At 42.1% G+C, this 27,016-nt stretch overlaps 1 protein-coding gene across 5 annotated transcripts in view; it reads right to left on the reverse strand.

Moving 5' to 3' along the window:
• The window catches only part of TENM1 (teneurin transmembrane protein 1), a 912,904-nt gene that overhangs the window by 252,202 nt on the left and 633,686 nt on the right, over positions 1-27,016 (reverse strand). For all 5 annotated transcript variants that reach the window (XM_077478732.1, XM_077478724.1, XM_077478714.1 and 2 more), the window contains 3 exons: positions 16,159-16,278; positions 13,286-13,547; positions 2,107-2,374 (listed from right to left, as the gene is read on the reverse strand). In XM_077478732.1, the coding sequence (XP_077334858.1) occupies positions 2,107-2,374; positions 13,286-13,547; positions 16,159-16,278 (650 nt within the window). The remainder of the gene's footprint in view (positions 1-2,106; positions 2,375-13,285; positions 13,548-16,158; positions 16,279-27,016) is intronic.

The following is a 27,016-nucleotide window of genomic DNA, read 5'->3' on the forward strand; positions in this document are numbered from 1 at the left end:
CATTGTAGAGGACCTGATCGTGAGGACTGAGATATCTGGGACCACTGATCTCCAAGTGTAATTGACCTAATTTGTTGTATACTGGGAGAGGTGAGTGGAACTACAGCCCACAGTTGACGCTTTAGAGACTGACCCTACCTAACAGCCCATTAGCCTCTATTGCGATAGCCTTAAAGAGACAGCTTCACATGCACTACCTTACAGAAGGGCCCCAATGACAGCCAGATAACTTTGACAATTAGCTATCAGGAACGTTAGACATTACCATGTATACCTCTTTGTTAGGAATGAATACACCCACACGCTGGGCTGTATGTGCAGAGTGTACCAAATTACATTGTTTGAGTATCTATTAGTGAGGTTTCTTTATGTCATTTATGCTTTCACATTTGATGCTATTTTTACGAATACTGTGTGAATGTAACATATAGTCATAGTATGATAGTGTAATGGGGTTTAGCCTTATACCGCACAAGTTAATGCCCGTAGGTGAGGCTAACCTGTGTATCAGTTAATATAACACATTCTGTTGTTTTGTATTGTGTTCTATGCATTTGCTTAACCTTCAATAATATATTCACCTTAATAATCCTCACATTACTTGTAGTCTCTTCAGTTGGTGGAATATTAGCACCTAAAGTATAGCTAAAGGCAATTTTTATTTATTTTTTTTGATAGAGGAGAGAGGGATTAGAACACCTGACAGTTTTCTCTATTTTTATATTTGCCATGTTTACCATTATCATTGAAAGTGAAAGTAAAAGAAGATCCCAAATTTTGAGTTGTCCCCAGAAAAGTGGGACATTTTCCAGTGGGGACCTGGGACCAGAGATGCAGGGACTAGACTTGTGCACAACGGAAAATTTCATTTAGTTTCGGTTCGTTGTCATTCGTAAAATACATAATTTCGTTCTGTTATATGTTATGTTACGTTAATATGTTTTCGGGTAATTCGTTATTATTCGTAGAGTGACAAATTAATTCGTTCGTATTCGTTAAAATTCGCTATTTATGTATGTATAGACATTCGTGATAATGATTCGTAGTTTGGAAAGTCGTTTGTTTATTGAATCTTTTAACACATACAATGACAACGTCTCTTCTCCTCTGCTCAAATACAATACAACACCCTTCTAACTCAGTTCTCAGGAATGCACTTTGCCAGTAATCCATCCTCCGGCACAAAATTAATTAGCTGATTGGACTATAAGATTTACTTTGAGCTGACCTTTTGTTTCATTAGATCTTTAAAGAATTACCGAATCATGTTGAATTCATTCGAATTCATTCGTTATATTTCTTTCGTATTCGTTGTTATTCGTTATTATTTTATTCGGACATTCGGATGCATCCGAATGTCCGAAAGATGCAAAATTCGTCCGAATTTTGATTAGTTCCAAAACGAATTGCACAAGCCTAGCAGGGACTCGCATTTCCCATTTTGGTTATGTTACAGGAAGTGAAGGTAAATCTCCCCATTGGGACAAGGAAGGCAAAAATAAATCTTACAGGGGTTATAACCCTCCTTTACTATATCCAAAATGAAAGAAATGTTTTGCCTATAGTTCTATTTTAAGTTACACAGGAGTGAGTAAGAGGGAGAGAAGAGAAAGGGATTAGGATGAGTCAGTTCTATGACTCATTTAACAGTGTTTAAATTGCAGCTCTGTAAATCAGCATATTTAGCAGACTATTAAAAAAGTAACTAAACCCAAAACGTTTGTTTCAAATTCAGTTACAAGATGCCTAATTTTTGAAATCCACCTTTAGGGCCCATTCACACTAATTTCAGTTCTGGAAACGCGCGTTTTCATGCACGTATTCCACACTGCACAGGCTGCCCATGTTAGACGCATGTGGGAGCCATTAATTGTTATTCACACCACAATCACATTAGGAAGTCTCATGCCTGCCGTACCTCTTATACATTCTTGTGTGTTTGGCAGCCCATTAAAATGAACGGGCTGTCAAAAATACGCTGCATGGGAATGAGCCTTTAAAACAAGAATTTCATTCCTGTCTCAGGAGTTCAAAATATTAGAAAATTAAACATTCTAGAAATATAATAATGCAATAAAATAGCATAAGACATTTAAGAATCTTTACCTAGAGCTTCAGCTAAACCTGATACTTTCTGTCCATAAATATCCGTCTTGTTCCAGGCAAAGGTATGAAACAGGTTGATAGCAGCAGGAAACCATTTCTGTACAAGTCGTCCTTCAACCGCCACAGTCAGATGCACTTTGCTTAGACCAATAGGAATAGTTGCGTGGGTGAGGATAATATGTATGAGACTCTTGTAACCAAGGGTTCGACTGCTCAGATAGCTAAGTTTAAGAAAACTAGATGGAATGGGAATTTCTTCTTGTACCACCTGTAAAGCAGTATAAAGAAAAGTAGTCATAAAGAGTACATTGAAAGCTATTAACTCTTTTAGCTGCTATCTTTACATTGATGGATGAATTACACATCTCCTGACAAAACCTTGGAAAGAGTACGTCCAGCACTAAGTACTTTGTCTGGCATTTGCCCTGTGTGATTTCTTAAAGGGATTTGCCCTACCGTGATCATTTCCTCCCTTTAGTAGCTTGTTTATCCACACTCAGTAAATAAAACTGAGAACACACTCAGAGAGTGCCACTCTGTCTGAATACAGAAGGAATAGGCCTAGAATTCTAGATGCTCTGTATCTTGTTATCAGTTATGCCGTGCACACGGCCGGACTTTGACAGCAAAAGTCAGATGAAATGAATCCGCCGGACAATTAGATCATGTGTGGGATTCATTGGACCTTTGCTGTCGAAAAATCAGATGGATTTTAGATTTAGAACATGTTTCAAAACTTTCCGACGGACTCGAGTCTGCTCAAAAAATGTGTTTGTCTGTATGCTAGTCCGACGGACGAAAACTGGCAGCTACTGGCTATGAACTTCCTTATTCTAGTCCGGTCGTACGTCATCACGTTCATATCCGTTGGACTTTGGCGTGATTGTGTGTAGACAAGTCCGATTTGATGGAAGTCCGTTAAAACTCTGTAGAAAAGTCAGACGTAATTCAGTCCGTCGAAAAGTCCGGTCGTGTGTACACGGCATTAGGGTATTTCTTCTGTAAAGCATCAGTAGGCATGTTATTGATGTTAAAGTGTGGTTTTCCCTTCCAAACATAATCTTTAAACCCTTATACCTCGCACAAATGATCGGACTTTTTTCCGACAACAAACTGTGGAATTTTGTCTGAAGGGTGTTGGCTCAAACTTGTCTTGCATACACACAGTCACACAAATGTTGGCCAACAGTTACGGACATAGTGATGTAATAGACGTACTACGTGGTTTCTCAGCTCTTTAGTTCCACCCTTTGGACTCCTTCTGCTAACTTTGTATTAGTAGAAGTTTGGTGAGTGTTGATTCACGCTTTTCTTTTTGCATTTTTCAGTTTGTTTCTGAACGGCCGTTCGTCAACCAGACATGTTGCAGAACCGGAAGCAATTATGTGTTATTTATTATTGGCCTTGGAGTTATTGCTTTGACATTTTTATTGGTTGAATACTGATTTGATTCAGTATATTTTCTATATTTTTGGATGCATAGAATGCACTTGTTGGTTAAGTTCTATTGGCAGATAGCATGTCTTTTTTTTTTTAATGCACAATAAAAAAAATTTGTGGAGAGTAATTCTTGGCTATGTGTTTTACTTCAAATGATAGTTTGGGAGTAGGCAGTATGTAAAATTGACAAGAGACACCAACATTCTTTTGCAATACCTCCATCAGTATCACCAGCATAGCAGCTTCATTATTATCCCATTAAAGAAGAAGAAAATTGTGCGCTGCATTGGGAGATTTCATAATTTGCCACGTCATGAATGTTAATTCTCCATTACCAACGCTAGTTTACAAGACTGACCACTTCTGCTTCCTTGCGAGCATGCGTGTTTGTACTTTGGACTTGTGTACACACGATCGGAAAATCTGGAGGAGAAAAATTTGAAGACTTGCTAGCCAATATTTGTTGCCTGAAAGTCTGACAAGAAATGTCCGATGAAGCATACACACGGTCGGATTTTCTGGCAACAGCCTGACATCCAACATTTCCCGTCGGAAAATCTGATCGTGTGTACGGGGCTTTAGGGTACTATCGTGCGTTTTTCATACCCTTTTTTTTTTCTCTATCCTTATCCTGTTATCAGAGAACCATTTGGTACGATGGGGAGTGTGTTTTTTTTTCTTTTAAATATATCTTTTAAGGTTTTTCGGTACTATCGTGTTTACATGTAAGCCTATCCTTTTATTAGGGACAATTATGTGTATAGTACTTGATGTTGTAATTGTTTATTATGCATTGAGTTATTTGCATAATAATTTGAATATATTCAGTTTACATATGGTGTTGCCATGGTTTTACATATATACATAGTTGTGCGTTAACATGGTCACAGGTGTTCTATTGTACATTTTTTGTCATATCGTTTGTCATGTCATTTTATAATATTATATTTTTTGACTTGATGGATATAATACTGTATGTTCGATGACTTTGGATCATTATGTATGTGCTTTAATCTACTTACCTGAACGCTGCTCTTCCACGTAGGAATATTAGTGACATCAGATAATAATTTTATTTGTATATACATGTTGACCTTTGATATGTATGGGCATTTTTTCTTTATCATGGTTATCAATGCTGGATTGTGAGTAATTATACCAGACCTACTGGCATTTTATTATCTGATTTTAATAGATTTGGGATGTTTCTGTGGAGATTCAGCCATATGGCAAAATGACTGAGCAGCCTGTCGCCTCCTGCAGGTCGGGTAAAGTGGACTACAAAAAGATGGCAGATGAACCTAGAGGACCCCTTGAGAATTTCCATTTTGAGAAAAACTAGTCAGGACAGAGTCTCAATGCTGACATCATGCTGTTGTCACAATGTTTAAACTGGATGACTAGTTCTGTTCTACATTAAACTTGTATTTAAACTATTACACTATCACTGGCTTTCTGTTGGCTCTATCTGTGTGTCTATGGGAGTGTGTGTATGGGAATGTTTGATCATTCTTACAGAAGCGCACTTTTGAGGTCAGGCACTGATGTGGAAGAGAAGGCCTGCCTCACAGTGTCCACTCTAATTCATCCCAAAGGTGTTCTATCGGGTTGAGGTCAGGTTGAGTGCAGGTCAGCCAAGTTCTTCCACCTCAAACTCGCTCATCCATGTCTTTATGGACCTTGCTTTATGCACTGGTGCACAGTCATGTTTGAAAAAAAGGGGCCATCCCTAAACTGTTCCCACAAAGTTGGGAGCATGGAAGTGTCCAAAATGTCTTGGTATGCGAACGCCCTTAGCCCTTGTACACACGGTCGGACATTCTGACGGAAAATGTCCCATCGGACCGTGTTATCGGATAATCCGACCATGTGGGGGCTCCATCAGACTGTTTCTGTCGGAAAATCCGACAGACAAAGTTTTAGAGCTGGGCTATAAAATTTTCCGACAACATGGTCCGAAGGGACTTTGTCCGATCGTTTGTAGAGAATTCCGATCAGACAAAGTGCCACGCATGCTCAGATCAAATTCCTAGACCAAAGCTATTGGCTACTAGCCTGAACGTAGTCCCGTCGTAACGAAATAACGTCATCACGTTCTGAACAATTGGATTTTCCGACAACTTTGTCCGACCGTATGTATGCAACACAAGTTTCGGACAAAATCCGAAGGATTTTGTTGTCGGAATGTCCGACTGTGTGTACAAGGGCTTAGAGTTCCTTTCACTGGAACTAAGGGGTCAAGCCCAACCCCTGAAAAACAACCCCAACACCATAATCCCCCCTCCACAATATGATTTGGATCAGTGCACAAAGCAAGGTCCATAAAGACATGGATGAGCGAGTTTGGGGTGGAGGAACTTGACTGGCCTGCACTGGGATTGGGATGCCATTAAAGCTCATGTGCGTGTATAGGCAGGCGTCCCAATAAATTTGGTAATATAGTATATATGGACTTTGATTCAAGAGAGACTTCACATTTGTACATTGAAAGCTGTTTACTTAATCATTTATTTTTGTATCTGTATTGGTACTGCATCATTTTATGATATTATAAGTGTTTAGGTTTGCGTATATCAAACTTTGTTTGCCAGTGGCCACACGTGATTCATTACAATATTTTATTTTTATTTTTTTTACCAGATTAAAGTTTTATTATTATTTTTGCAAGGTATACATGCAAGTACAAAAAGAGTACCAAGACTCAAACAACACAATAACAGCGGTATTTTACATTCATAGGAATTAAAGAAGGGGTGTAATCGTAATCTGTATTATAACAAGTGTGGCAATGATGGTACGCCCAATGGAGATTAACAACCAATATTTAAAACACCAGCAGGGAAGGGAAGGAAGGGAAAGAAAGGGAGAAAAGAGGGGGGAGTGGAGATTATAAGCAATTAAGGAACCCGTACCACAAGATTACAGACAAATCAAAGTCAGGCAAGAATTAAAAACAATATGTTTATGTAATAAGCCTGTACCACCAAACAGTGGAAAAGCTACTTAAATATTATTAAAACATATTTTAAGCAAACCACTCAAAATGTAAACCAAATTAATCATGAATATCTCGTATAATATATTGTTTTTAAATGTACATGTACAAATATATTAAACTCGGCAACAGGATTTGTGTAATCCCTTCTGCAGTCTTCAATGCAATACAATTTTAAAGTTAAACTCTAGGCAGATAAAAAGACGCAAATGAATGCAGAAAAGCTCAGACTGGGAGAAATCAGAGCAGCACAAGGAGCCAGACAGATGCGGAGCTGTGCTTGTGGGCTGATAAGAGGAACTCCGCCAAAAGTCCGTTGGGAAGACCGTCGGAACTAGTCCGTTGAAAAGTCTGGTTGTGTGTACGCGGCATAAGACTAAAACTAAATCAAAATTCACTGCCAAAATTAACACTAGTCTCCATGCTTCTCAATTGAATGCAGGCAGACCACAGCTGGTGAGAGGTGAGAACAGGGTTCTGTACATAGCTTCCTGAAAACATCACAGTCCCCTTCCTCAGAACTTTTTTCAAGAGCCTTCAGCCCTGTTGCAAGCAGTGGGTTGATTTTTGGGAGCATGCCTTGATGGGTGATGTCGATCTGGAGGAGTGGGTATTCCTAGGCAGACTGCATTTGCATTCAGACTTGGATAACACCCACATGAGCCTCCATAAGACCCTTTTCAAACTGGGGCACTTTGTAGGCGCTACATCGCTAAACATAGCACCTGCAAAGCGCCCTGAAAGAGCTGCTCCTCACACTCCAGTGTAAAAGCCCGAAGGCTTTCACAATGGAGCGGTGCGCTGGCAGGACGGTAAAAAAAGTCCTGCTAGCCGCATTTTTGGAGCGGTGAAGGAGAGGTATACTGCTCCTTCACCGCTCCTGCCCATTGAAATGAATGGGGCAGCGCGGCTTTACCGCCAGCAAAGCGCCGCTGCAGCAGCGTTTTGCGGTGGTTTTAAACCTTTCTCTGCCGCTAGCATGGGGGTAAAACTGCCCCGCTAGCGGCCGAATACCTCCGCTAAAATAACGGTAAAGCGGCGCAAAAAATAGCACAGTTTTACCACCACTTTACCAGTATACTTGAACTCATATAAGTATGTTTTACTTTTTGCAGAAAAATCTAATTTTTATTGTTACACACTGTTACATAATACACAATCAAAACTTTTGAACCGTTAAATATATAGCCAACAGAAAACCTCTTGGTATGTCACAGATCAGCCGTGTAGGGCTGCACAATGTATTGCTGTTTTACAGCAGGTAGACTGTGTACAGAGCAGCAGCTGACCCCATTTTATTTCACTATACCAAAGCACTCTTCTTTTTTTATCATCCTAGATTGAACACAGGATCCTGGACAATACTGTCCATATAACCCCAATTTACTGGAAAACTTGTTGACCTCTTTTTTCTTGTTTTCTAACTTTTTCCATCTCGCTCTGCCCATCCCATGAATTTTTAAATTCTATTACAGCACTGTGTGTCCATTAAGTGAGCTGCGCTGAACTAACTGAAGTCAAACTAGAAAGCATTCTATTATTGTTTCAAATCAAAAGGAGCAAGGTTATATGAGAAAGAACAGCGTATTCTGGTTTGTTCTAACTTGTGGCTTATTTAGCAATGCACTTCTAAGCATTTAAAGTGATTCTAAAGGTTTGCTTGTTTTTTTTGTTTTTTTTTTAATAACAAACATGTCATACTTAAAGGGTTAATAAACCTTTTTTTTTTTTAGAACAAACATGTCATACTTACCTCCTCTGTGCTGTTGGTTTTGCACTAAGTGACCCCGATCTTCTGGGGTCCCTCAGCTGCGCTAGTGGCTCCTCCTCTTCTCGAGTGCCCCGTTGGAGAAGCGCTCTCCTTTGGGACACCCGTGCGGATGCACTTCTGAGTCCTGCTGCTACGTCTATTGACACAGACAGCAGGACTCTGCCACGTCATTGGATTTGAATGACAGCAGTGGGAGCCAATGGCTGCACTGCTATAAATCTATCCAATCAGGACACAAAACACCGGCTGGAGCTGGTGTGCTCATTCCCATCACAGGAATTGCAGGGCTCGGGTAAGTAAAATGGGGGCTCAGGGGGGCTGCTGTATGATGGGTGGTTTTTCACCTTAATGGATAGAATGAGGGTTTACAACCCCTTTAATTGCTCTGTGCAATGGTTTTGCACAGAGCAGCCCCAATCCTCTTCTTCTTGAGTCCCCTGCCAGCACTCCTGGCTCATGCCCCTTAACCAGTTTCCAATAGCAAGCCACTTGCTATGGGGGCACTTCTGCGTACTTGCTCCCAAGCCCCGCTCTATGCTTCCATAAGACACACAGAGCCGTGGCTTGGCACCACCCCTGCTCTCTCCTCATTGGCTCACTGGCTCTGATTGACAGCAATGGAAGCCAATAGCTCCCACTGCTGTGGCTCAGCCAACAAGGAGAGAGAGAGACCCAGGACAGCCAAGGCTCCCATGCACATTGCTGGATCGAGAGGGCGCTCTGGTGAATATAAGGGAGGGGCTGTGGGGGGAGCAGCACACAGGTTTTTTTTTTATCTTCATGCATAGAAAGTAAAAAAACTTTCAGCTTTCAGCGCCTAGAGGCGATTCAGTTCGCATTGTGCGCTATACAAGTATTTCATTCATTCATTCACTACCACTTTAAAGGCCAAACCTAGCATTTCGTCAAGTTTGGTTATAAGTTAAGTTGATAAAGTTAGAGGAAGAGGAAGAGCCTAGATCGCCGATGTGGAACTCCAGAAGAGCCAGTATAATATGTTTATTATTTTTATAATAGAAAATTGCCTTTAGAAATGCTTCAATTCCATTGGGGTCAATGCAATAAGAGAGAAATACTGCATGAAGTTTTGAGTTAAAATAATGAATGTGGTATTTAAGTCAAAATAAGTCATTAAAAAACATGTTTTTTTTACCAAATATATTAAATATTTATGTTTTTATGTTTTGTGATATTTTGCACTTAAAATTTACCTTATTTCTAATGTTGCTTTTAATATATATATATATATATATATATATATATATATATATATATATATATATATATATATATATATATATATATATATTACATGCTAACACTGCACCAGATAGTTCTGTAAAACAGATAGTTCTGTAAAAGAATGCACACAGAAATATTGTGAAACATTTTAGCATGCATTCATTAACAGAATTATCTCCCCCTGGTGAAAAGTTATAATTCATTTTCATCTCTGAGCTTTTTCACTCTGATACATTGTACATTTTTAAACTTACTGGCCAGTGCAGAGTTCCCCTCATTGTTAGCGCCCTTTCACACAGGCAGAGCGATCGGGTCCGCCCATCAGTTTTTCGGAGCCTCCAGTCTCCTCTACGGAGTGGCGACATTAATCCAATCCTGTCTGCTAAAAATAGACGGATGGGCATCCATACCCCATCTGTCTAGTGGATTGGATGGCAGTCAGATGTATACTGACAGGCGATCGGTTTACATCCCCACCATCCCCCATCCCATAAAGGGGAGCAGGCTGCGTCTGTGTCCGCTCTGCATAAGCAGCATAGCGAACAAAGACCATCCATCCGCCTACTCAGCAGGGATCAGTGGACAGATTCCCAGCTGAGCAGGCGACTTCCAACAGAGCCTGCTCCATGTGTTAGCTAGCCCTTGTACAGACGGTCGGAGCACCGTTTTGTCGGATATTCTGACTGTGTGTGGTCTACATCGGACTGTTTCCATTGGAGTATCCGTCGGACCAAGTTTTCCAACTTGTTGGTAAAATTTTCCGACAAAATGCTCCGATCGCACATACTCCAATCATGTGTAGAGAATTCCAATCGGACAAAGTGCCACGCATGCTCAGATCAAATTCCTACACCAAAGCTATTGGCTACTAGCCTGAACGTAGTCCCGTCGTAATGAAATAATGTCATCACGTCGGATTTTCCGACAACTTTGTCCGACCGTGTGTATGCAACAGTTTCGGACAAAATCCGTCTGACAAAATCCGACGGACAAAATCCAACGGATTTGGGTGTCGGAATCTCCGACCGTGTGTACAAGGGCTAAGGGGTCTTATTTTGTGCTTTATTAAAATACAGACTGCCTACACCAGGGATATGCAATTAGCGGACCTCCAGCTGATGCAAAACTACAAGTCCCATCATGCCTCTGACTCTGGGTGTCATGCTTCTGGCTGTGAGGCCGCGTACACACGGGCGGACTGTTCGCTCAACTTTGTCCGCTGAACAGTGTTTCGGCGGACAGTCCGCTCGTGTGTGGGCTTCAGCGGACAGTTTCAGCGAACAGTCTGCTGAACAAAGTTTTTCGGAATTTCCGTAAAACTGTCTGCTCAAACTTTGTTTCAGCGGACAGTCCCCTCGTGTGTAGGCTTGTTCGTCAAACTAAGTTCCGCGCATGCTCAGAAAGGATTTATACGCCGAAGGTTGTATTGCAGTGTATAGGACGTCGTATTTTTCGTCCCGTCGTACGTGCCGTTCACGTCATCGCGCAAGTTTCAGCGGACTGTTCGTTCGTCGTGTGTGGGCAAGTCCGTCCATGCAAATTTTGAGCGGACTGTCCGCTGAAACTGTTTGACGAACAAAGTTGAGCGAACAGTCCCCGCGTGTGTACGCTGCCTCACAGTCTTGCTATGCCTCATGGGACTTGTAGTTCTGCAACAGCTGGAGGTCCGCTAATTGCATATCCCTGGCCTACACCAAGTGTTTTTGAGTGTTTTTTTTCCAAGTATTTTGGTGTACCTATTTCAGGTGTACCTCACCTTTTTAACAAATGTACAGTATTTACATCACGTTCAATATTTGACTTTAATTTAATCTTTTATTATCTCATTCAATATTTCAGAAAAGTCATGTGACCTTCATATCATATCATATCAATCCTTTACTGAATTGACCCCATTGTGTGGTCAAAATAAGGATTGAAAGCCATAAACATTCTTTAATTATCACCATAGTCTTCTGATCAATCTGATGCTCTTACACACTGTAATTTAAAATTCCGACTGGCTACCATTAATAATGCAGCCCTAAGACTAATACTAACGCATACCACTCTTGCTAAATATAGGGAGTAATGAACTGAAAAAAAATACTATTTATCGAAATAAAGGTTAAAATAATAAAATAAAATAAAGTGGTTTACTACCATAAGAGAACAGAGCAGAGTATAATGCAAGAATAGGCATAGGCAATGCTGAGATAGCTTCACTAAGTTAGCATCTGGTGTGGATGAGAAAGTAAGTAGATGTGCAGTATTTGTGGCTGGCTGATGCTCTATAGATTTATGTTATTGACTGTGGAGATGATAAAAGGAAAGCAGCAATAAGTATGTCAGAATAAGAGGATGTATATTAAACCTGCATGAAGTAAATCTTAAGGGTCAAACTCAAGGATTACACCATTCTACAAGCTTTCTAGTGATTCATCTGCATCAGCTACAGAGTTATTTTCCAGTAGGGAAGATATACATAGCAAACCAGGTTTGGTCTACAAAACATAAATGCATACCGGAGTTTGTACAGGAAATCACTATTTACTATACTTTATAGCTATATGCTGGATCCTGATGGAAGATATAAATATAAAGGCTGCATTTTGCTGTACATGCAAAATGTATCAATGTGAAAAAATAGATTTACCGGAATTTGCCAAGGTCCCATTTTTCACAAGAAGACGTAATAAATATGGAATTGTGTGGCTGAAATGATTGCTTTTATGATACACAGTATGTACAAATAGAGTATTCATTTTCATTCACAGCCTAAACGCAGACTTAAACCTAATACGTAAACACAAACTAGTATATTGAAAAGTGTATGTTCTAATATGGTTTTTCTTAAAGGGGAACCCAGATGTTCGGTTCCTGAGGTGTTAGGAAAAAAACTTAGTTAAAGTGGAGGGCCACCCGGAAAAAAAAAACACATTAAAAATTAGAAAAAAAATCTTAAAAAAAAAAAAATGAAAAAAAAAATTTTTTTTTTACTTACCAGAAATGCCTGTTGCTAGGCACATCATCCTAATCTGCCTCTTCCTCCTCCGCGGAGATCTTCTTTCTTCTCTGCTCGTCGCATTGTCTTCTGAGTAATGGGTTGCGCTGTGTTCTGGGAACTGTGTGTCCCAGAACACAGCACGTCCCATTCACAGAGTGCTGCGCGACTCGCGCATGCGCAGTAGGAAACGGGCAGTGAAGCTGCAAGGCTCCACTGCCTGTTTCCCTTAGAAAGAATGGCGGCGCCCTGGACAGGTAAGTCTGCTTATTAAGTCAGCAGCTGCAGTGTTTGCAGCTGCTGACTTTAAATTTTTTTTTTTTTTAACCGGCCCTCCTCTTTAAAGTATGCTGACTTTGGTTTCCCCGATTCAGAGTTCTGAGCTGAGCACTTCCAGTGTCAGTCCAAGTAACCCTGTGTATGTATTGGCTACTAGCCTGAACGTAGTCCCGTCATAACTAAATTACGCCATCATGTTACGAACGATCGGATTTTCCAACAACTTTGTCCGACCGTGTGTATGCAACACCAGTTTCGGCAAAATCCGTCGGACAAAATCCGACGGATTTTGTTGTCGGAATGTCCGACCGTGTGTACAGGGGCTAATACATTTTCTTAAGATGAATATTATTTTTAAAATATGTAAATGAAGCTGGTATTTTTTATTTATTTTTTGGTCTTTTTATATCTCAGTTTTGTTTCAGACCTGACGCTATATGAAATGTGATGTTCATTATCATGAAATTACCTGCAATTCGGAGATGACCGATCCTCTCTGTGCACATGATCCAGCAAACTTTGTTAATGGTGAAGAAAGAACAATTGGATTTGGGTTGATAAAACTGCTCATGTCACATAATAGGGGCTCCATCTCTGTTCTCTGCATTTCTACTTTATCAACAACGACAAATTTGTTCCAGGGCAACCACAATGTCCTCTTCACAGTAACAAAAGGCGACCTCTCAAAAAGGAGGGTGATTGAGATACCACCAATTGTGACCAGGTCAAAGCTAGAAGAAAAAATATAGGAATACAGAAAACATTATGTAATATATAACAGTATGGTCATAAAAGTAAGCACAGATACATTCATAAGTATTCAACTGGCTGTAGTTAATTATTGTTATTTATGGTATTGTTCTTGCTTTTTGACAATAGTGCAATCTGTTTTGTTTTTCATCAGATCGATAATCCTTTAATTTGCCAAATTGCTGCATGTTTTTTTTTTTAGTTAGTGATAATATAGCGCTGTTTCTAAGGCTGGATTCGCACCTATGCATTTTTAGTGCTTCTTGCATTTTGCAGATTTCCACTACAGTTCATACAACATGGTTCCCTATGGAACATGTTCTGTAGTGCAAATCTGCAGAATGCAAAAAGCACTAAAAATGCCATAGATGTGAATCCAGCCTTAGGCCTGATTCACACCTATGCATTTTAGTGCTTTTTGCAGGTTTGCAAGACAGTCCATTTAACATGGCTTCCTATGGAACACGTTCTGTAGTGCAAATCTGCAAAATGCAAAAAGCACTAAAAATGCCATAGGTGTGAATCCAGCCTAAGGCCGCGTACACACGGGCGGATTGTCTGTCCAACTTAGTCCGCTGAACCGTGTTTCAGCGGACAATCCGTTCGTGTGTGGGCTTCAGCGGACTTTTTCAGCGGACAATCTGACGAACAAAGTCTTACGGAATTTCCGTAAGACAGTCCGTTCAAACTTGGTTTTGTCCGTCCAAACTTGGTTTCAGCGGACAGTCCGCTCGTGTGTAGGCAAGTTGGACGGACTAAGTATGGCGCATGCTCAGAAAGGGTTTACATGGCCGAAGGTTGCATTGCAGTGTATAGGACGTCGTTTTTCTAGTCCCGTCGTACGTGCTGTACACGTCATCACGCACGCTTTCAGCGGACTGTCTGCTCATCGTGTGTGGTCAAGTCCGTTCATGCTAATTTTGAACGGACTGTCTGTCGGATTGTCTGCCGAACTTAGTTGGGCAGACAATCCGCCCGTGTGTACGCGGCCTAAGAGTTGGACATAGCTTCCCATACCAAGCGTTTTTTTTCTCTAAAGCCTAGTTCACACCTATGCATTTTCAGTACATTTTCAGTTTTGCAGAAACACACTACAGTCCATTAAACATGGTTTCCTATGGAAGTAGTTCACATCTATTCATTTTATGGAAAGAGCTAGGGACTTCTTTCTGGTTTTTGGTTCCATAGACTTCAATGGATCAAAAAAGTGTATTAAAAAACGCAAAATACACCTGGAATATGCAAACTGCAACCTGCATAGGTGTGAATCAGGCCACCCCCACATCAAATCATTCTCTGCAGCTATTACCTTTTGTACCACCACTCCCTCCCTTTAGAATGTAAGCTCTATGATCAGGACCCTCCTGTACCTTTTGTATTGAACTGTACTGTAATTGTGTTGCCCCCCCCACACATTGTAAAGTGCTGCGTAAACTGTTGGCGCTATATAAATCCTGTATAATAATAATAATAATAATAAAAGCTTAAATCAGATCTAAAAACTGCTGCAAGTAATACATACAGTCAGATAATGTTTATGTTTGTGTAATGTGGCTGTTTTTTAACCAGTTCCTGAATCGCTCACGTAGGTAAACTGTGGCAGCATGGCTCTCCTGGGCGAAATCCCGTATGGGTACATCCTTCCCTTTAGTGGCCGCCAGAGGGCATGCGTGCGCCTGGTGTAGGACCCGATGCGCATGGCTGGCGGCCACGATCACCGCCGGACACGTGCGATTGCATGCATGAGAGCCAGCATGGGGATTTGTGTGTGTAAACAGACAAATCCCTGTTCTGTCAGGGCAGAGGAGACATATCATTTGTTCCTATTAGGAACAATGATATGTCTCCTCCCCTAGTCAGTCCTATCCCCTCACAGTTAGAACATATTGATGGAACACACATTTAACCCCTTAGTGTCACCCCTAGTGTTAACCCTTTCCCTGCTAGTGACATTTACACAGTAATCAGTGCATATTTATAGCACTGATCGCTGTATAAATGTCAATGGTCCCAAAAATGTGTCAAAAGTATCTGATCTATCCATTGCACAGTGGCAGTACCGCTAAAAACAGCAGATCACCGCCATTACTAGTAACAAAAAAAATGAAAATGCCATAAATCTTTCCCATAGAGTGCAGACGCTATAACTTTTGTGCAAACCAAGCAATATACACTTATTGCATTTTCTTTTACCAAAAAGATGAATATATATTGGCCTAAACTGATGAAGAAATTTTATTTTTTTTAAAATTGGGGGATATTTATTATAGCAAAAAATAAAAAAATATTGTTTAAAAAAAAAAAATGTACGCTCTTTTTTGTTTATAGCACAAAAATAAAAACCACAGGGGTGATCATATACCACCAAAAGAAAGCTCTATTTGTGGGAAAAAAAGGACCCACATTTTGTTGGGTACAGCATCGCATGACCGCGCAGTTGTCAGTTAAAATGTCGCAGTGCCAAATTGTAAAAAGTGCTCTGGTCAGGAAGGGGGTAAAATCTTTTGGGGCTGAAGTGGTTAAAGGATACATGTTCTGTGAAAATGGAAAACAATCAATAAATGAACAATGTTTACAACATTAGAAATGTACCTTCCATCTTGTCGGCTGATGGTATATCCATAATCATTATGGTGTGCAAAGCTGACATTGACGCCTACAAGTGGTGTCCCATCTACAGCAATCACCTGACCACGAACCAAACAAGCACGGCTAGAAAAAGTAAAATAAAAAAATTAGTGGCATGCCACTCAAGAAGTCATATGATAAAGATGCATGCATGATTAAGATAAGTTGCTATTATAATGATTAATACATCATTATGCTCATCTTCACATTGCTATCTTTTCAAAACAATAGAAGCTGCCTATGGTGTCCTATGTATAAAACTGCTTCAAGCGAACAACTAGAATAGTAGGATTATGATTATTTTTTTATTTTTTTTTAGGTATTTTGTGTGAATGGGAAGACAAAACAAAGATTTAGTGGGGGGTTCTCAAACTTGACTGCAAAGTGGAAATACACTTTGGAAAGTTACTAAGGCCCCTTTCAGACTGGGGCTGTGCGGGCGTCGGTGGTAAAGCGCCGCTATATTTAGCGGCGCTTTATCGTCGTTTTAGCGGTGGTCTGCGGCCGCTAGTGGGGTGGTTTTGGGTTGAAACCGCCCGCTTTCACACTGGAGTGAAAGGGGTCATTTTTTTCAGGCGCTACACAGGTGCTATTTTTAGCGCTGTAGCACCTGAAAACCGCCCCAGTGTGAAAGGGGCCTAAAGCTAGTGCGCACAGAATCTGGTGCAGCTGTGCATAGTAACCAATCAGCTTTTAGATGTCATTGTCAAAGCTTAATTGAACAAGCTGAAGCTGATTGGTTAGCATGCACAGCTGCACCAGATTCTGTGTGCATCTCTTTTAGTAAATCTCCCCCCAAGTGCACTAGTCTCAATCCAACCATGCAGGCCTGGGCTCAGCCCTTCTTCTCTGAGCTGGCCGCTCAGCTGTCGGCTAATTGCCAGCTCCTATCTCTCCACAGTTACTCAGCTGTTGATGATATCCTGCTCGTCAGTCCTCCCAAATTAAGCCATTTAGTCAAGAGGATCTCTGCCTTTGCCTTGGTCAACATCACAGAGACTATCTCCTGCATTCCTGTTGAAAGACTTGCTCGGCTGACATCCCTTCTGGCTCCAGATCCTGCTTGCTGTTTTACTACACTTATCTCCGTCTCCCTGACGTTTCGCTTGTCTGACTATCCGTTCCAGGTTCCTGCACTCTGGCTATGTTTTGACAATGTTTGTTCTATTTACTTTTATTATTAAACAAGTGTGATTTAACTGTACTTCTGTCTCTGTGTGATTTCATGGTTTCCGACAAAGGGGTCATACACACGGGGCATAAAAATGCATTCAGATCCATATCCATTCAGTTTCTTTTATGGATCTGAGCACAGCAGTGTTGTATATTATGGACATATGCACACAGCTGTGTTGTACTCAGTAATCTTGCACTGCTTTCAGCTAGAAAATTCAGCTTCCATGGTCAGTATTTCTGGGTAAATTACATGTGTACACATTCAAATGCATACATTTGCATTCATGCTGGGATTGAAAACTGAGTAGGGGAATGGAAGAAACGTTTTACAGATGTGAACATTTTACGAATGTTTATGGTTCTAAAGATGTGTAAATGTAAGCACTTTATGGACCAATAAATTTTTTTATGCAGGATCTTTCTGCCAGCTTTCTGAAAGGCATGATCCTTAGTACAGTAGATGTTATTATGCCCACGTACATAAACCTCAATAAAGCTGATCTATGCCCTGCTTTTGTATAGTTTACCAAAAAACTAGCAAATGACAACTAAGGCCGCGTACACACGGGCGGACTGTTCGCCCAACCTTGTCCGCTGAACAGTGTTTGGGCGGACAGTCCGCTCGTGTGTGGGCTTTCAGCGGACAGTTTCAGCGGACAGTTGGACGGACAAAGTCTTTCGGAAATTCCGAAAAACTGTCCGCTGAAACTGTGTTTGAGCGAACAGTCCGCCCGTGTGTGGGCCTGTCCGCTGTACTTTCGAAATGAGCGGACTGTTCCCGCTCGGAAAGTCCGCCCATTTCGAGCGCGTGTACAGGTAGGCGGGGCCCGCGAAGGATACGTCGCGGGCTCCGCCGCCTGGAATGGGCTTAAAGGGGAACCCCAACGCCGAAAAAAATCGGCGTGGGGGTTCCCCCCAAGTCCACACCAGACCCTTGTCCGAGCACGCTACCCGGCCGGCCAGGAAAGGGGGGCGAGCGAGCGCGCCCCCCCTCCTGAGCCGTACCAGGCCGCGTGCCCTCAACATGGGGGGTGCCTTGGGGAAGGGGGGGGCCGCGCGGCCCCCCCACCCCAAAGCACCTTGTCCCCATGTTGATGAGGACAAGGGCCTCTTCCCGACAACCCTGGCCGTTGGTTGTCGGGGTCTGCGGGCGGGGGGCTTATCGGAATCCGGGAGCCCCCTTTAAAAAGGGGGCCCCCGGATACCGGCCCCCCACCCTATGTGAATGAGTATGGGGTACAATGTACCCCTACCCATTCACCTGTGAAATAAAGTACAAATAAAAACACAACACAGGGGGAAAAAATATTTTATTGCACAGCCGGGGGTCTTCCGTCTTCGGGGGTCTTCTCGCCGGACTCCTCCGCTATGTGTGTGTAGCTCTTTTGCCAGCGGAGGAGTCCGGCTTTCTTCCTCCCCGCCGCCGGCCTCTTCTCCCGACTTCGGGGGTCTTGTCCCCCTCTTCGGTTCTTCTGCCGGGCCACCGCGCCTGGTCCGGTGGCCCGGTCTTCTGTCGCCGTCTTCCGTTCTTCTGTCGCCGCCTTCGGTTCTTCTGCCGGGCCACCGCGCCTTCTTGTAGCTCTTTTACAGGCGGTGGCCCGGTCTTCTGTCGCCGTCGCCGCCTTCCGTTCTTGTTCTTCTTCTTGTTCTTCTTGTTCTTCTCCAGGCGATGTTGACTCGACGAGCTCTCCGGCCGGAATGCCGGGGACGCGCTGTGCGGTCACTTATATAGTGACAATGGGGCGGGGTCACATGGTATATGTCACATGGGTTGGTCACATGGGTTGATGTCACATGGGGACTATGACATCGTAAGGGGGCGGGGTCACCATGTGACATCAACCCATGTGACATATACCATGTGACCCCGCCCCATTGTCACTATATAAGTCACAGCGCAGGGCGGCTCTGGCATTCCGGCCGGAGGGAGCGACGTGTCAACATCGCCTGGAGAAGAACAAGAAGAACAAGAAGAAGAACACGAACGGAAGGCGGCGACGGCGACAGAAGACCGGGCCACCGCCTGTAAAAGAGCTACAAGAAGGCGCGGTGGCCCGGCAGAAGAACCGAAGGCGGCGACAGAAGAACGGAAGACGGCGACAGAAGACCGGGCCACCGGACCAGGCGCGGTGGCCCGGCAGAAGAACCGAAGAGGGGGACAAGACCCCCGAAGTCGGGAGAAGAGGCCGGCGGCGGGGAGGAAGAAAGCCGGACTCCTCCGCTGGCAAAAGAGCTACACACACATAGCGGAGGAGTCCGGCGAGAAGACCCCCGAAGACGGAAGACCCCCGGCTGTGCAATAAAATATTTTTTCCCCCTGTGTTGTGTTTTTATTTGTACTTTATTTCACAGGTGAATGGGTAGGGGTACATTGTACCCCATACTCATTCACATAGGGTGGGGGGCCGGTATCCGGGGGCCCCCTTCTTAAAGGGGGCTCCCGGATTCCGATAAGCCCCCCGCCCGCAGACCCCGACAACCAACGGCCAGGGTTGTCGGGAAGAGGCCCTTGTCCTCATCAACATGGGGACAAGGTGCTTTGGGGTGGGGGGGCCGCGCGGCCCCCCCCTTCCCCAAGGCACCCCCCCATGTTGAGGGCACGCGGCCTGGTACGGCTCAGGAGGGGGGGGCGCGCTCGCTCGCCCCCCTTTCCTGGCCGGCCGGGTAGCGTGCTCGGACAAGGGTCTGGTGTGGACTTGGGGGGAACCCCCACGCCGATTTTTTTCGGCGTTGGGGTTCCCCTTTAAGCCCATTCCAGGCGGCGGAGCCCGCGACGTCTCCTTCGCGGGCCCCGCCTACCTGTACACGCGCTCGAAATGGGCGGATTTGCCTCCTCCTTACGTGGGCGAGTCCGTTCATTTCAAAAGTTGAGCGAACTGTTTGCCCAACCTTGTTCGTCAAACAGTCCGCTCGTGTGTGGGCAAGTCCGCTCATGCAAATTTTGAGCGGACTGTTTGACAAACTGTTTGCCGAACAAGGTTGGGCGAACAGTCCGCGCGTGTGTACGCGGCCTAAGACAAGATAATGAGGTCATTAAAACATGTTTATTCTATTATATTAGATCTATGAGAAATCCAAACAGGTTAACCTTTTAATTGTGTGACTCCATTTCTCAGTGACAGTATTTATCAAATCTTATTAATGCACTTTCTTCACCTAGGTCCCCAAAAAACATTTTTCAATATTTGTTTTCTTCTTTTAGTTAAAGTGGTATTAAATAAAAACAAAAAACATTTATTATATTGCAGCCTACCAGTTCTTAGAAGAGTTGGCTGCATTTAATATTTTAGACTTTCTTCCATTTTTTGACCTGGTGATCCGGCCAGTAAGTCTGTTATTTTGAAGCTTCGATTAAAAGACTGAACATAAGCTTCAACATATGTAGCAGTTAGAGGGTTGAGACAAACAAGCTTGTATTCATTTGTCACCTTATCACCTTCATTTCAAAAGTAAAAAAAATAAATAAACTGTTGCTTTAACCGCTTAAAAAGTGTTAGTTCGAGTTCACTTTTAATTTAGGGAATAAAGCCTTAAAAAAGAAAATGAATGCAGCCACGTCATTTAAAGTGGTTGTATAGTCAAATTTGGGACTTTTACCTACAGGAAAGCTTATAATAAGGCTTACCTGTAGGTAAAAAAAAATCTCCTAAACATGTGCGGTTTAGGAGATATTCCCCTCGCAATGTGCCGCTGACTGCAGTGGCGCATGCGCACAGGGGATTCTCGGCTAAAAAGTCCGGACCCTGCTGGAGAGATCTCTCACGGGTATCGCGGCTCCCACGCATGCGATACCCGGAAGAAACGCCGAGGGAACATGTCAGCTCCCTCGGCGTGGATCGGGCCAGATGTCGGGGCCACGTTCTAAGGTAAGTAGTTCATAATGAGCTAGTATGCAGTGCATACTAGCTCATTATGCCTTTTCCTTTGCAGGTGAGAAAAAATAAATAAAAAATCAGCGGGTATACAACCGCTTTAAGGATTGGTAAGCTGCAATAAGCAGTGCTAAGCTTTGTTTTGAGTTTAACACCACTTTAATTGTGTCTTTCTGGTCACCAACTAAGAAGCCTCGCATTTTTTTTTAATATTTATTAAAGTAGCACAAAAAACTATTTATTATTTCCAACAAATTTTTAGTTACAACTTACAGGAAAAATTTTATGTAGCCAACGTAAGCACAATACACATAATCCCTACATAACATTATACTAATAAGACCAAAAAGAGTGAATTTAAAAGTATAATTCAAAGCATTACAAGTCATAATTCTATACAGTAAAATGATTCAAGGTGTTAGACGCTATAAGTAAGTGTAAGGAAAGTAAGGAAAAGCAGAGAAAATGAAAGGATAAAAGGGTCCCAGATAAAATATTCCACTGTTAATATTACTGATCATAATAGTAAATAATTATACTAATAATATTAAAATACTAACAATAATAAAAATAATATTAAAAACAAATCATAAAATCAATGTGTATAAAATGTTATCTATTTTATAAAAAAATTTCTTTATATTATTATTAACAATATTCACAGTGCGATATTTTATCTGGGACTGTGTTTTCCTCTCCCATTTATTTCATGGTATTATTGCTTCTAATACATTAAATATTTTTACTCTATGGAATTATGACATTTAAAGCTTTGAATTATATGTAGCACTAACCCCCGAAGGAGCTGCTGGTTATTTTTGGGTTTACCGTTACCTTCCGTTCTCCTTGTGACACGTCTAGGGGATGTCCCGTGGTAGATGACCCAGTAAATTGAGACTGACAATAGATCCACTTGAATGGATTTTATTTGCAAAAACTCAAACCATTGAACAGTCTTTCAACTTGGGATCAGAGGGTTGGAAAAGGTAGTTAAGGTACTCTCAATGTCAAAGTCCAAAAACGTTAAAGAACTTGCTTACTTTGACTGCATCCAGAGAATAGCCATTCGCAGCTGGATGGTCACTCAGGTTGGACAGTCCCTCTCTCACAAGGCCTAGCAGCCAACAAGTTGCTTACTCAGGAACAAAGTCTTTGTCACAGACGTTGTTGCAGAACATGTAGGGAAACTAAGCTGTAGAACACTTGTAGGATACCTGGATCTTTCATCCTGCTTGGCGATATCCACAAGACCGGATTCTTTCGGTCACTTCAGCCCTTCCAGGCTCTTGTTAAGAAAACCAACCCGTATGTGGTGTTCTTCTAAAGAGTCCTCCCCTGGAATGCTCGAAGTACAATGGGTCTCACACGAAACGGAGACGGCACCCAACCACCTCAGAATCCTCCTTTAGTTTCCTTGCCCTGGGCTAGCCAGCCCCGAGGCATCAAAGTCGAGTGGACCCGCTTCCCAGGCCATAGCCTTCCTGGGGGCTAGTCAGGAGGACCAGGACCAAGTAGTCAGCACATCATACTGGACTGGAACACCGAACCACGTGACGTCCGCATCTTAAATACCCTCTCGCAGAGGGAACAGCGAGAGGGCCACTCCCACTGACCTGGCTTAGAGAGAGAGTAACTTAAGCGCCTGACCAGACCATAGTTCCACGCCTGCCACCCGAGACAGTGCCCCCTGTGGCCAGGCTGAACATCTCACAGTCCAGTCAGACTGATACAGAAGTCTAATTTAGGCAAATAAACCCAAACCAAACTGTAGTTTGGGTAAAGTTTAATTTTGAAAAACATATAGCGCGTGCTTTTCAGGAGCCCGCCGCTACATATACTTTTCAATTCACTGAATTATGTCCTATTAAAATCTATTTTGTATAGAGTATATTTCATACATATACAATATACAACCAAATACTAGGGGCTGAATTTATAAAAAAAAAACATTTGTTGAAGTAACAAGCAAAAGCGTTTGTCTGGGCTGCATGAAATTTCTCTGTATTTATTCTAATACTTTGACATCCTAAGATCATCAGCTCTATCTAATAGCCCAAATGCGGTATATTTTCAGACTGAAGAATTTCAGAAAAATATACCACATTTTGGCACTAGCTGGAGCAGACAATCATAGGATGGCAGAAGAGTTGATTTACTAAAGACAAATAGACTTTGCAAGTGCAGTTGCAAGAATTTTCCCCTGAACTTAGGAAATGTGGTGAAGCTCTGCTGATTTGTATAATCCAATTATGTGCAAGCAAAAATGTTTTTTTTTAAATTTCCCTTGCACCTGATTAGGTATTCTTTACAAAGGGAAGTTTTACCACATTACATTTACAAAAAAAAAAAGTGTGTAACTGCACTTGCAAAGTGCAGTTTGTTTGCCTTTAGTAAATCAACCTCTAAATGGGTAAACGGGTGACCCCGTCCCCTTTGACGCCACGGGGAAGCCGTGGGAAAGTCTCTGTGGTGTTAGAAGGGGCGGGTTCACCCAGGAACGTCACCAGGTGGCCCCGCCCTCAGCTACATAAGAACTTTCTATGGTGCTAAAGTGTCACACAACAGGAGCCTCCCATTGAGGTAGATTGGTCTCGGCTTTTTTTTTTTTTTTGGCCCGTTGCGGGGAGATAGAAGAAGATAAATGGACATCGTGGGACTTTTTTTTTTTTAATGAAGAACTTGTCCCCAAGTTGTGTCTTGTAATTTTTAACATTTTCACACTTTTTTTGTGAAATGGTACCATTACCATTTCACACAAGGGGGAAGCTGGGATCTGGGCGTCCCATTGTTGAAGGGGGCTTCCAGATTCCGATAAGCCCCCCTCCCGCAGACCCCCACAACCACCGGGCAAGGGTTGTGGGGATGAGACCCTTGTCCCCATCAACATGGGGACAAGGTGCTTTTGGGGACTACCCCAAAGCACCCTCCCCATGTTGAGGGCATGTGGCCTGGTACGGTTCAGGGGGGGGGCCCTCTCTCGTCCCCTTCTTTTCCTGTGGCCTGTCAGGTTGCATGCTCGGATAAGGGTCTGGAATGGATTTTGGGGGGCCACTACGCCATTTAAAAAAAAAATTGGTGCAGGGTTCCCCTTAAAGTCTATACCAGACCTTCAGACCCGAAGGAACTGGTATGGATTTTAGGGGGACCCCCAAGCATTTCTTTTTTAAATTTTGGTTTGGGGTTCCCCTTAATATTCATACCAGACCCAAAGGGCCTGGTAATGGACTGGGAGGGGGGTTTCAATGAGTTTTATCTATATTGCCAAGACCTGACAATACATTACAGCCGCAAACAGTTTTAAATAACAATTTTTCCTTTAGAAATGTAATTTTGCTGTGGTACTGTTCTAAACACTGGAAAAATGTGCCACTTTACAGGCATACTATTGACACCCCCCCAGGCACGATATTTAAAGGAATATTTCATTTTTATTTTTTCACTTTAAGCATTAAAAAAATGTCTACTCCTGAAAAAACATCAGTTTTTCAAAAAAAATTCTTGCATTGATACATGTCCCCTGGGGCAGGACCCGGGATCCCAAACACTTTTTATGATAATAACTTGCATATGAGCCTTTAAAATGAGCACTTTTGATTATTAATGTTCGTGTCCCATAGACCTTAATGGCGTTCGCGTGTTCTGCCAATTATTTTGCCTGTTCGGTATGTTCTGGTGCGAACTGAACTGGGGGGTGTTTGTCTCATCCCTATTTATAAACAGACTCCTTGATGTATGGCGGCAAGTTCTGGCATCCAAAATGCTTTGGCTCTTTTTTAAAGTCACCCACTCAATTTTACATGGGAAAAAACATAGGAATGGTAATCCATAGTGTAGTAGTTAAATAAAAACAGATTTATTAAATACTAGCAGCAGGGTACTCACATTGTGTAGCACTCATATACAGCAGTGTATACAGCAAACGAACGGTGCGCTCCAGCGTCACTTCCGGTGTGTCTCTTTCTCTCTTTCCGACGCGCATTCGTCACCGTCACGTGACTTCATCAGGGAATAATGATGAAGTCACGTGACGGTGACGAATACGCGTCGGAAAGAGAGAGAGAGACACCGGAAGTGACGCTGGAGCGCACCGTTCGTTTGCTCTATACACTGCTGTATATGAGTGCTCCACAATGTGAGTACCCTGCTGCTAGTATTTAATAAATCAGTTTTTATTTAACTACTACACTATGGATTACCATTCCTATGTTTTATGAGGTACACCCCCCTTAAGATACCAGAGCTGGGGACGCTAGGAGATATACATCTACATTCTAATAAGGCTGTAACCTCATAGCCGTGAGGTAAGGGCACATCCACCCACTTACTGGACGGAGGGAAGAAATAATCACTGCACCCCTGTGTTTGCATGGTTTATGACAGCACCAACACCTGAGTTTGAAACATTGCTGAAGTTTACACTGGCAGAATTTGCACGTTTATTCTAATGTTATGGACTGAGTGTTTAATTTATTTCATAGCACCAGCACTTTATTTTATCTGCTTGCTGCTTGTAGTGTTTACGCAAAGGAATGCACTGGATAAAATACTAGCTCATGTTTATTTGCTGCTAGCAGTATTTGCACAATGGAATGCACTTTATAAAATATTAGCCTATGTTTTATCTTGCTGCTATTAATTTACTTTCTGATATATTTAGGGTGGTTTCATATTTTGCACATTCACTTGGCACTTTTTATTGCATTTTTGCACATTTATAATTGTTGCTATTAGATTATGCTCATATGTATATTCAGATACTATTTCATGTTCACTAATATATGAAGCACATTATGCTCATTGTGGAACATATATGTTAAAAGGTGACCGTTTGACACTAAGCAAGTCTAAATCCATTTATACACTTTTTTTCTCACTACTCTTTATCTACAGTCTGAATATATAACTCTCCTGTTCACTTTTTCTTGCTTTGCCTTCCCTCTCTCTTTCTCTTAATCTCTATATATACTGCGCGACACTATCATCTATAAATGACTTCTATACTGCTTCTCAAACAGATAGTGAATATACTTGGTCGACAGTTATGGAATTACAGCAGCAATGGCTGATATACAGTTACAAAATTAGCAATTAGAAACAAGCAAGTGATGATGACGTGATCAGAATTGAGTTCCTTCTAAATTTTACATATAAGCATATCTGTTTTGTATTAATGCATTTAAATATCCATTCCGGCAATTAAAACAACCACAACAAAAGTGCAGCACAAAACACAGAGTAAGATTTTTTTTTTTAAGATAAGCTTAAAGGCTTTAAATAGATGTCCTACAGAAATAATTGCTTAATAATGTAACAAAAAAATCCACATTCCACCTTACACATCTAATCTGATTATATTTATAATTCTTCCCCAGAGCTATAATCCTATCCTGGAGAGATGATCTGGTTAGAAAAAGTAGTTATCCCTAGGGACTTTGGAGACTCAACTCAACAAGAAAATGACAGCACAGCTTTCCTTCTAAATTCATGAGCAGCGGGTTTAACCTGAGTGTTTTTAAAGCAATCTGTAAGCGTGTATGACCTAATATAGTCCACAGACACAAATGAACTGCATTGACCGCTATTTTCTGTATTACTTAAATATTATACTAAAGCTTTTCTCTAGCGGGCAGAAGCACTGTTGGGGGTAAAATTCAGAATCTCTCACTCATATTCATTGCAAAAAGCCTACTGAATGGCACAGAGGGGATTCTGTAATCTTTTATTAAAACAATTCCATAACGTAAAAATCTAATTCATATCTACCACTTAATTAT

Source organism: Lithobates pipiens, unplaced genomic scaffold, assembly GCF_037356315.1.
Source record: "Lithobates pipiens isolate NorthernLeopardFrog02 unplaced genomic scaffold, aLitPip1_a1.2 Scaffold_1, whole genome shotgun sequence".
In the NCBI taxonomy this organism is placed as follows: domain Eukaryota; kingdom Metazoa; phylum Chordata; class Amphibia; order Anura; family Ranidae; genus Lithobates; species Lithobates pipiens.